Here is a 12557-nt window from a genome sequence, read left to right as displayed (position 1 = left end):
TCTCCGACACGTGCCTTCATGTGGCATACGATGGGCAGTGAGTCAAAACGCGAATAACTCAGTTGTATTCCTAAGGAATGTATGTGTTTTCATGTAAACGCAGATTATATTGAAAATTATTTCTGAATATTTTTAGTGAGCAGTCTATTTTTCATACAAAGAAAGACTAAGTTTGTATTGTAAATGAATAAAACTACTCTGACATTCAGCAACATTTGAGAATAACTTTTGCTGCCAGAGTCGTGATCAAGAATCCTTAGAAAAATAGAAAACATGATATTGAGCAGAAAGTGGAAAAGCAATCTGCACTCAGAAGTTCAGATTTTCTAACTGTAATCATGTCGCTGCTTTCTTCAGCCAGTGTGTGGGTTTTTGTATCTGTGTGTGTGTGTGTGTGTGTGTGTGTGTGTGTGTACAAAAATCATAATTTAGTCTGAGAATCCTCAAGACTACTACAAATATTGTTAAAGTTTAATGTTTCCCAGTACTACAGTACTAACTTAATGGGTAATGTAGTTTATTGATTTCAGAGAGTATATGATCAACTAAGATAAAACAAATAAGTTTGGGGTTTTTTTTTTACAATTACTGATTATCTTGACTCAAAGAATTACACTTTCTAAAAGCTGCAAATACAGCCACAGCACTGCAGTTCTTGCTAAGTGCTGGGTGACACATTCTTGCAAAACTCTCTCAAATATTGCATCAAGACCACACATAAATGTCTCATTCAGGGAGCTTCAGTGATTAGTGAAAGTATTTGGGTCCCACCAGTTACCCCCTGAATCTGTGAAGTATATTTTTCTCATTTTCTGTTACGGGAAATTGAGGCGCAACTAAGTGGGCTAATTTGCCAATATTCTTATTTATTCAATAGCAGAGGCAGAAATAGGACCCAGGCTATAATCTTTACGACCAATTTATTTTGTAAGAGGTTGTATGTAAGCAAATAAACTGTTCAAATGCTTCACTTATATTCATGAAAGGGTTTCCAACAAATCAACCTCAAAAGTGGAAAGAGAATGTCAAAATTGATACATATTAGTGTATAAGCCTGGGTTTATATAAGGTTAGTCCTTTAGACTTATTCCTCGTGGAGACTGTGTAGCGTGTGTGGTTACATAGACTGCAGATTTCCTCTAAGTGCATTAACTCTAATCAGCTAAAAATACCCAGCTGCCACGATTCATTTAAAGCAGAGAGGACAAATATGTTCAAGACATGCTTTAATTTATGCTGCGTGAAGCAATGGTTATGATAATCAGAGAGCAGAAAGAAACGTGTGTTTCTAACTCAAATTAGTTCTCGTTTTCCATGGATAGTTGCGCTTCTCTCTGCATATTTTAAATGTCTTACTCACTCTTGAATATCAAAATTAAAGTTAAGAAAGTCATGTGAAGTTGTAGTATTCTTTTTGTGCTGTGCATATTTTTTCTTGTCACAAATTCAAAAAAAAAAACATTATTTCAAAGAGACAGACAATAGTTGTCCCCGCTCAGGCTTTTCATGTATTTTTAAGAGCAAACAAAAAAGAATATTTGAACACGTCCCTGTAATCATTTGAAAGTGCTGGTCAAGGCTATCGGAACAAGTTTCTCTGAAAACATTAATAATGTGGATGCAGAGAGCCGTAGGTGTGAAAGGCTCTGCCACGTGTCCGGTCCTGAAATCTGGACCAGTCTTATGGGACAGCAGAGTGACACAGGCCTCCTGATGAAGCTGGGCCAGAGAAATGCCGCTTGCGGTGGCTTTGTTTGCAGAAATGAAATCATGTGTAATATCCACAGACTCCTACTTATAAAATTCAGAAGAGACAAAAAAGCAATTTAATTGGAGAAAAATATATAAATGTACACTACTTACATAGCATTTTGAATACTGAACTACACACTTTTTCTATTGCTTCCGAAATGGCTGGGATTTAAAGATAGTTTGTGCGTTTTCTAAAGTGTATTGTGTTGCACCACAGAGGCATTTGGCTACTTTCCATTCATTTGGGGATTTTTATCCATTCCTCTCCATTAAGCTTGCATTGAAACATGCAAGAACTTGAAACGGGAAGATAAAAGTAAATAATGAAAGCTGTAGGAAGCTGCTTTAAACTCAACAGCACTTTTGTAGACCATTTAGGACGGCATCACTGAATGTTCTCTAACAACAACAAAAACTCAGTAGAAGACCGTAGAGATATTTAGGCTGGCCATCGCATTGTAAGGAAAGTTGAGTTGTTATTGAAATGCGAGCATCCGCATAAATGTCAAGCGTGAGTATTTACACATGCAGAAGAACTATGAGCCTCTTGTCCGAAACCATCTTAGAGAAGATGAGGAACAACCGGTTTAACGGCTGACAAAGTGCTTCGGCTCCTGACAGCAAAAGATTTTATATGATGCTCGGTGTCTGGGCGGGTGGAGATGATGGTGGCCAAAATAATGGATAAACATCTGTGTGTAACTTTATGGCACACTGGAGAAAGAATCCCTCTCAAATGTCTTAGATATGCATCTCGAAGATTCTCCAAATGTATCTGAATCTCAAGATGCTTTGTAGTCATTCAAAGTTGTGTGTTGTCTGGGTTCCTCTTTAGTGTTCCATTTAGAAACAGACTTTTCTGAAAGAGAAGTAAGCAAATAGGAGTTTGAAGCTGCGTTTATGTTGTTTGAAAGAAGAGCTTTTGAACACGTAACTATTTCAAGTCGCAAACAGACAACGGAGACGATGTTTTGGTCTAATCTGTTCTGACGTCTCCGCAGGCAGAACGCTTTTCAAGTCATCGCCGTGGACGGGGTTTGCAGCGGGATCATCCAGTGCCTCTCTGCTGAGGACTGCGGCCAGTGGCTGCACGCCGTAGCAACCAATATCTCCAGCCTCACAAAGCACAACGTAAGTAGTGATTCAGGGAGCTCCTGGCCAGTTCCTCAGCCTGGGTGAATTTCTTCAACGCATACATAACTTTGCATCAGCTGCTTGGTGTTCTTCTAAGAAGGGACCACTGCACACCCATCATAAAAGCTGTTGTGGAGCATTTAAAGCAAATCACTCTGTCCTGAGAGTTTTAGTCCCGTGTATCACCTCAACAGTATCTACACCTGAGTTTCCGTCCACAAACATTGTAACATCTACGTTAGTTAAATAACTGAAAATAGATATTTAGCATGTGAGCACTAAAATATCTATTATCTGTATCTATATATATCATCCATCTATCTATATCTGTATACCTATCTATATCTGCATCTATCTAGATATCTTTACGTCGCTTCTCCCTCTGGTTCCTCTGGAGAGCCCCAAAATTTAGAGTATTAACTTGAAGCAGGCACTGTTTGCTACAACCCATGAATCTTAACCTTCACAGATCTATTCAAGTGCGGGAGCTGGTTTAGGCTTTAGCTGGGACCCAGCCCCCTGACCCATGGCTCCTCCTCTCCTTCCACGGGGTAAGGGAGTAGTGTAAGTAAAGTGAGTGGGCTTCTGCACAAGCACGGCTCTAAGGCGAGTCTCTCTGAAGCGTCATCTTCCATTGTTCAGTTTGGTGCCACCTTGGATAATGGTAAAATAAAATCAAAATAGTTTTGTCAAAATATTTTTAACCTTTTTATTCAACGATCCAGAAAAAAAGTTTTCAGACAGCAAATATAATTGCGTTGTTTTTTTTGTCTTGGGTTTTGTGGGTTTTGTTTTGTTTTTGCAGTACGCGGGCCTCTCACCGTTGTGGCCTCTCCCGTTGCGGAGCACAGGCTCCGGACGCGCAGGCTCAGTAGTTGTGGCTCACGGGCCCAGCCGCTCCGCGGCATGTGGGATCCTCGCGGACTCAGTAGTTGTGGCTCACGGGCCCAGCCGCTCCGCGGCATGTGGGATCCTCCCGGACCGGGGCGCGAACCCGCGTCCCCCGCATCGGCAGGCGGACTCTCAACCACTGCGCCACCAGGGAAGCCCCATGTGGGTTTTTTTGTCAGTCTGAAACCTCTTGTCCTTTTCGGCGATTCCAATATGATGACACCACCAGATCAGCAGAGACTGAATCTTGGGTGGGCACTCTTGCCCAAACCAGACGTGCCCCGGAGACGTTAGCCTGGATTATCCGGGAGGGTCCAGTGTAATCACTAGAGTCTTTAAAAGTGGAAGAAGTAGGAAAACGGGAGGACTAGGGAGATGGCAGCGTGGGGAGGGGGAGGGCTGACACTGCTGGCTCTGAAGATGGGGAGGAACCAGGACCCCAAGAGAGCGGGAGGCCAGGAGAAGCTGCCCAAGACAAGGGGACACTGCCCCTCCGGACAGAGACCATCCTGCCCTCACCCTGATCTTACCCCAGAGAGGCCCACTGAGGCTTCTGACCTACGGAACTGCAGGATCACGGATTAGTGCTTCTTTTAAAGCACTGTTTGTGGTAATTTATTATTTCAATAATAGAAAACGAATAGAGCACCTATTTATCTTCAGAATAAATCCATTGAATTTTTTTCACTTAATCTAAATCTCATGGTTTAATCTGCAAATCATACTTTTACTCTTTCGCATTTAACTTTTTCGGAATAACCATGAAATGCACTTGCATATAACAGAAAACAACCTAATATTTGTATTATTAGTTTGTCCATGTGCAAAGCAGCCTACAATATTATTTGAGTCCCTAGACCCTTTCAAAATAACTCGTTTGTAATAATATCACAAGAAAAGTCATCATAATTGCTGAGCTAAAGCCACCTGAACGGGGACTGTCTTTGGAGTGGGAAGTGTCTGTGTGTCTCAGTGCCTCGGTGGCCCGGGCAGGGCTGGGAGCCTTCAAATACCACAGGAAGCGGGAGGGAGAAAGGGCAAGAAGCAAGTGAAGGAAGATGGAAGTATAGCTCCGAACACGCTATTGTCTGATCAAAGGGAATTTAAGCTTTTCTCGTCAATTTACTTGAGTAAGAATTTATTTCATCATCTCTGGGGACACTTGCTTTTTCCAAAACTCTGTAACCAGGAGACAGACTAGACAGAATTATTTGGAGTGTGTGGCATAGAGAAGGTGGTTGGTAAATGTTTAATGAATGAGGAGATAGATAGATGAACAAAAATAGAATGGTCTTGGTGAAAGGATCCTGAAGTCTGCTTCTGTTTTCTGTTTTTGCTTAACAGAAATATATTTTTTTGTTTTGTTTTGATGTATTTTTCTAAGAGCAAGATAAGTGCCAGGTTTTAGAAAGACAGACCCACCTTTCATATTAATCATTACTAGGGAAACACCACTAATGCCTTAGTTTATTACCTAATGGCATTTTAATCTGCAGGAAATCCAAGAGAGTGCTTTAGAACGTGTCTGTGATTGAAGACTCAGTGGTGCCAAGTATATGTTTAAAAAGAAAGAAATGAATGTCAGGGGCATGTGGATTTCAGTCTCATATTATTGTAATAAGAGTAATGTGCCCAGAATTTTGGAAAGGTTCTTAAGTTTTTTCTTATCCAATGATTGACATATTGCTAATATAGCATTGACAAAGTAATGTTAGCCTTACTCAGTGAATGTAACATCATAATATTTATCCTGAACTTATTCTTCAGCCATAGAATAATAGAACAACAGGATATTAAGGTCATAAAGCTCAAGTACTAAGCAATGAAGGTCAATGAGTTTTTCTCACTAATTATTCCAGTGGCCTCTTCCTGCAAGTTAATTTTGTTCTGCCACATACTAAAAAGGTGAAAGAATTACTTCTTTTTATTTTTTTAATATTTATTTATCGTTTGGCTGCGTCAGGTGTTAGTTGAGGCATGCGGGATCTTTCGTTGCGTCATACAGGATCTTCATTGTGGTGCACGGGCATCTCTCTAGTTGTGGCGTGCGGGTTTTCTCTCTCTAGTTGTGGCACGCAGGCTCCAGGGCGCGTGGGCTCTGTAGTTTGCGGCACGCGGGCTCTAGTTGAGGCGAGTGAGCTCAGTAATTGTGGCGCGTGCGGACTTAGTTGCCGCATGGCACGTGGGATCTTAGTTCCCCGACCAGGGATCGAACCCGTGTCCCCTGGATTGCAAGGCGGATTCTTTACCACTGGACCACCAGGGAAGTCCCAATGCTTCTATTCTTAGAGGTTCAATGAAAATTACTGTGATCTTAAATAAGAATGATTGCATATATGAGATTTTCAAAATACATAATTCATATTTTATTATGTGAAAGAGAATAGACTCTTTTCCACAAATGTTTGTATCAATTGAGAATGCTTTCAATAACAAATTAGAGAAACGCTAAATACTGATAGAGTCAATAGTTGGGTTTTTCCCCAAATGAAAAGAATTGTGGATGGTGGCATCTGCTGGAAACCACCATCCACCCAGAACCCATCCTCTGCCTACACACATTATTGCTACTATTATCCTCTACCTTTAGAGTGTTGGCTTTTACCTTATGTTTGCCACCTCATGGTGACATAAGGGCTGCAACACTTCCAAACATCACTTCAGTGTTCAGAACTGGAAAGAAAGGGAAAAAGGATAAGTAGCGTCAGCTACATCTCTCCCCTTTCATCAAGATAAGAGAAAATTTCCCAGAAACCCTTCAGTGGACTAATAATGCTCACTTCTCCTGAACTCAGCCTCATGACGATTCTGAGGGGTGGGTGGCTGGAGAGTTGGGGGGGCTAGTCTCTGCCTTTCCTAGTGTTTGTAGTGGGAAAACCAAGAAAAGAAGGTTGGGAATGGCTTCTGAGTCAGATAACCAACAATATCTACTACACTGCTTAATACTAAAAACATATTAATTCTAAAAATAATGCATGAACAACCAACACCCCTGTGCTTTTTGTGGAATGATCACAGTCCTTCAGGGTTCTCACACACACACACACACACACACACACACACACACACACACACACACACACATTTCATCAGTCATTTGAGTTCCTGCAGGATGTATTTCAGCCGTCTTTCTCTATTTTACCCATTTACCTGCAGGAGCAAAAAACATTATTTGGGAGTCATATTTAATCCATAGAGTTCTGCTATTTTAGATGGCAAACACTTGCAAGTTGAAAAAAGGGAAATTTTTTCCATAATACCGTTGGTTGTGAAAAGCTAAAGAGGAACTTCTCTTGTGTCTGCCGCATTGAAAAGACTCGACAAAGCTTGTAGGTGAATTGAAAGTCATGACAAAATAAAGCCTAGCAGAAAGGAGATTTACCGAAAAGGAACAGAAGTCTGATCAGAGGTTGCAGCGTGTGGTTCTGACAGGCATGGGTGTCACTTAAGGAGACTTTTTCTTCCTTTTTATAGCTGCGGATTTTTCTGAGTCCTTAGATGCGCTTTAGTGTACTGGGTTGTTTTCTGCTTTGCTTCTCCTCACACACCAAAATGCAAACTTCACACCTGCGGATGTCAACCACAGATGGGTTACAGAGGGTGAAATCAGACAATGGCAGAGTCAGTAAATCAAATCAGAAGAAAAGCAAGGGCAAGTCTGGGCGTTCTGTTGTATGCATATGTAAAATAACCAACCTACTTTGTCTGTTAGAAAACTACTCACCAACAGTTAAAGTTCTTAAACAATTCTTGATACTGGAGACTATTAGCTGATATTTACTTGCCCAATCCAGAGCGCCTGCTTTGCTGTTAACTCTAAAGCGCGGTCATAAGCAAACAGGCAGTTTTACTGACAGCTTCCGTGCCAGCCCTGGTCCGTCCGGTGGGCTCTGCCCATCTGGCCCCGTCGCCACCTCCCCTTTGGGCCTCATTCTTTCTCTTCTTCCAGCTGAGCATTTCCCAGCCCCTAACGTTCCAGGGGCCTCAAAGGCACAGGTGCTGCGCAGGGGCCCTTTTGCCCCGACACACCCACCCTTCTGCCACCCGTGCCCAGGCCTGGACTTCAACGTGGCCTTGGTCGTAATCATAGTGACGGAGCTGACCGTCCTGGGCCCACAGCTGCTCCCAGGCCGACGGAAACTCCACGGGAACGTGGGGTAATTCCCCCCCCGGGGCGTACCCTGCCCAGTGCAAGTCAGGTGGTAGAAGGAAGCGAGCTGACAGAGGACTCGCCCTTGCTCACTGGATGAACCGTCTGGAAACGCAGTGACTGCACGAGGCTCCGAGGGCGGGTCACACCTGGTGAAGAGCCGACAGCGTTTGATGAGAAGCCCTGGGCAGCTCGGGCACACGGACCGCTCACCAGCTGATGCCTGCCTTGTGCTGCCCGGCCTCCCTTCCCTTCACCTGTGACCCTTGCCTCCCGAGGACTGTACATCCTCTTCGGGCTCTGCTGCTCGGGAGGTGAGACCGTGGGCGCCGAGCAGTCCGCGTTCCCCCCGGGCGCGGGCGTCGTGTGGAAGAGAAGGGCACTAGGTGCGCAGATGAAAGGCCCGAGGATGTCACGCGAGGAATCGGGGGGAGTTTGCAGCGGCTCCATGGAGCGTTTCCTAGAGCTGCCGCCTCCTGAAGCAGCTCAACTGCCAGACCCGAGGGCGCCGAGGCAGCTGCAGACCCCTCCCGGGGAGCCAGGCCGCGTCCTTACCGTGAACACCGCACGCTCCCCTCCCTGGGAAGCCTGACACAGCCCATCGCCGCCTGCAGCCCAGGGTCCCCGCTGCCTGCACACCCCGCCTCCGGCCAGGCCCGTCCTGCTCACCTCTGCTCAGGCAACACTCATGCCAAAGACATGCTTGTTTTGCCAGCTGAACCGGATGGTTCTGGGGGACAGGGATCTGGTACCCTTGGCATTCCCTTCACGTCTGGCATACAGTCATTTCCGGAGTTCAGTGAATTCATGGAAGAATAAGTTAGCTCTGAACAGAGAACTAGACATTTATAAATGGCTGCAACCTGCTTTCAGCTTTTAGGCTTCTAATTCACAGTAAGATTGTGTGTGTGTGTGTGTGTGTGTGTGTGTGTGTATTATATATACTATGTATGATATATACCATATACATGCTAATCATAAGGATGGAGACAGGCAAAATTGAAAAGTTCTTGAACTAGAAAAAATAAGAAAGTTCACTTGGGTATAACACTGGGTTGGCATCCTGATGGACTCGTAACAGATAGGTTTTTAAAAGCAACAAGGCAGGCAGTTACGTTGTACCCATGGGCCTGCGGAATAACCAAGGTGGCCAGGGCACAGAATCCATAGTCTGAGAAAAATGGATGAAAAAATTGAGCTGAAATGTGGGCTCCTGAGGCAGAAATCATTTCTGATTCTTCCCTCTCCTGGTGAAGGCAGTTTTATCAACAGCTGCAGAATGGATATATCGCCGTGATGCACCCACACTAACATCGTGTGTCTTCGAGAGGACTTATATCTACGGAATAAAGATCTCTCCGGGTCCTCACACATCTGCTGACTAACATTGACCACAAATCTCTAAGGAAATTGGGGGCCTGTTTCTTGTTTCCATAGGAATTATTTCCTTGGATAAATCTTCAAAATTAATTTTCATGGGAAAATATACCTTGTGAGCAGGGTCCTGCAGCACGCATCCTGAGAGCACATCACTCATCAAGATTGACGAGTACATGAGGTTGAAAAAGTGAGAGTCATAGAATTAGGATACAGTTTTTTAAATGTAAGCTCGTCACTTATCTTTAAACATTTGATTGGAAAAAAATCCCTAAAGACGTTTAATGTAGGAAGAGAAAAACGTTTTAAAAGAATATTTGAATATCCTATGCATTTTTGTTTTTGTCTAAAGAGAATGTCAAAAGACAACATTACCGCTTTGGTTTCTGGATACAATTGGTGATGCTAAAATTGAATATACAAAATTAAGGAATTAAAAAATAAGAGTGATATTTAAAACAAATGGACGCTCCTATTACTCCAAATTTTATTTTTAATAAATTAAATCGAAACACATCTTTATTAGAACCAGTTGTGTAATTATTCTCAGTTTAACAGACCTGCAATAACTAGACTTCCTTTAAGGGGTTTCCATCATTAACATTCAATTAAAGGTTTTCAAAGAAAAAGAGGGACACATATTATCATTCCCCCCAGCATTCAGACAAAGTGAATATTATTTCTTAAAATACAGTTCATAATATTTAAGCAGATGTTCACGTTTGATGTTAGGTAAATTATAAAGTAGTAGAATTATCATTTTATTTCCAGTTTGAGTGTAAGAAATATAATCTGAAAAACACTTGTAATGTGAGTATTCAATGCCTTTATATGTGTCCTTCAAGTTTTTTAAGGGGAGTCACAAGTTTTAAATTTAATTTTACATTTAAGTTCTAATGAAAATTCTCTAATGAAAAAGCTACTGGATTTAAATGAACCTTTCAATAATATAAGAATATACTATTGTGTATAATAGAGTTTTAAAATATTAGTTTCTTTAAATAAGACTTCATTAATACCAAAGATTCCCATAAGAAAAAAAAAATCACTAACGTAATAGAATAAAGTAGGAAGGCAAAATAAATGGTGAAAATGTTTGATAAAATAAGATACATCTTTTTCTTAATACTATTTAACATCTACAAAAGTACGTAGATGGTACGCCGAAAGTACTCGTCTCAGTAATAAATTGTAAGAGCTTGAAAAAGAGCTGTCTTTTCTATTCCATTTCATCCCAATGTGAAGATTCTTCTCACGTTGGGTTTTTAATGTGTTCTTTCCCTTAAAACATTATTCAAACTTCTCTTCCTGCAAGAGTATATCTATATTTTTTGATTTTTATATCTTTGGGCATATTGTTTCCTAGAAAATCAAACACTAAACCCTATTTGCCATTTGATGTAATAGAGTTGGTAAAAATATATTTTAAAATATGTGCTTTCATAATAATTTTAGACTTTAGGTATTTATTACAGTTCAGAAGAGAATAAAAATGAAAATTTATTACAATAATAATGGTATTTTTATTGCTAGTGTTCTTATTAGTGTATATGTTACATGTAAATTAAAATGTGTACTTTTGTGACATATATAAAATAAAATTACCATCCTCTTGTGTAGATGGTATTATCCTTTGTTGAGTTAACATTTAATCGTGGCATTTTCCTAGCTACATTGAATGGACTAATAGGTATTTTGCTATTTGTTTAACTCCTAAATAATGAATGGATTATTATTTGACATACACATCATTTAAAATATATCAGTAATGTAATAGTGCCCTATGAATTTTCTGGCATATTAATTTGTAAAAGATTGCTAATTATATCTTAATACAGGTGTCTAGGAAAAGAATCAAAGATTCTACACATTCTTTAGACTCATAAACTAAGACTGATGTCTTAATCCAGCTGAATCAGGCAGGGCTGAACTTTCTGTAAGGCTCTGCTTCTGTTACTTCTGACCCCAAAGGTGCAGCCCACCCTCCCTGCCCGCCCCAAGCCTGGGGGCTGAGAGCATGTCTATTCCCCGAACACATCTACCCCCAGGCTCTGACGTCTCCTGGCTTCTCTCTCAGCACAGATTTACAAAACTCTGATCTGTTTTCAGAGGTTCTCAGATTAATTTTTTTAGCCTTTTGTCCTGCTCAGATTCAGACTCCAGCAACTGTCTTGAGGTGAAAAGCAGTGTTGCGTTTGAAGCCGCACAAATCTCGCACGTTGCCCCTGTGAACCCAGAAGAAAATACATGCTCTGCTCCTCTGTCTGTCCACATGCTCTGCGTCTGGGCGTCTGTCCCCGAGCCTGCCTGGTGGCCCTGAGCTGTCAGCTCATCATCTCATCTCCGGAATCTTAGCCATGCTCACCCTAGTTAGAGCGGGAGGTCTCAGAAGTCTTTAAAAAAAAGTGCTTTTACTAGGTTTATCTTTCCATTTCCGTCGCTCTCAGTAGGAAGGTTGATGTGCCTCAGGCCACCCCATCCAGTCTGAAATACGTGTGCATTAAATATGAGCTTTGCACTGGGAGTTTGTGGGTGATACATTGTTTTCAAGTAATTAACCACCTTTTCCAGCTTTGTTCTCTATTCAAATTTAAAATACAGTCTTTATCATTAACTCAGTAATAGATATTTTAGATTCAGTGTTTAAGTTTCTATCAGAAGTCATTGTCACAATTAGTTTGGCAGGGTAAAACCCTGTTTTAATGATTGTAATTCTGTAATACATTCAAATAGCCCCCTGAGATTAACCTTAAACACCTTTAGGTGTATTTGACCTGTTACTCTTGATGGGCCCATAAAGGTCTAAAAATAGTTGCACTAGAATAGCACCACCAAATAATATATTAATTTGGAAGAAAGTTGACATTCAGAAATGGATCTATAATTTCATGTTAGGTTGATTGTTATGAATTTTATTTTTATTAGGTTGATTAAAAAGCATTTTGTTTTATTTCTCTATTTTTTTTCCAAATTTAGGAAGATTGGTGATTTGGATAAACGTATTTCATATTCAGACACCTTGAAATCACTGTCATTTTTAATCTAATTGTTTTGGGTGTTTATAATAAAGTAGATTATCTTCCATTAATGCCATACAAAGCTGTTCTTTCTAATAGTCATACTTTTACATTCTATTTTTTTTTTTTTTTTTGTGGTACGCGGGCCTCCCTCTGTTGTGGAGCACAGGCTCCGGACGCGCAGGCCCAGCGGCCACGGCTCACGGGCCCAGCCGCTCCGCGGCACGTGGGATCCT

At 41.3% G+C, this 12557-nt stretch overlaps 1 protein-coding gene across 2 annotated transcripts in view; it reads left to right on the top strand.

The window, feature by feature from the left end:
- Positions 1–12557, top strand: part of SNTG1 (syntrophin gamma 1) — a 191938-nt gene that overhangs the window by 97989 nt on the left and 81392 nt on the right. For both annotated transcript variants that reach the window (XM_024127073.2, XM_024127072.2), the window contains exon 10: positions 2754–2883. In XM_024127073.2, the coding sequence (XP_023982841.1) occupies positions 2754–2883 (130 nt within the window). The remainder of the gene's footprint in view (positions 1–2753; positions 2884–12557) is intronic.

The sequence above is a fragment of the Physeter macrocephalus genome, chromosome 15 (genome assembly GCF_002837175.3).
Source record: "Physeter macrocephalus isolate SW-GA chromosome 15, ASM283717v5, whole genome shotgun sequence".
NCBI lineage: Eukaryota > Metazoa > Chordata > Mammalia > Artiodactyla > Physeteridae > Physeter > Physeter macrocephalus.
This window is presented reverse-complemented; position numbering and strand designations above follow the sequence as displayed.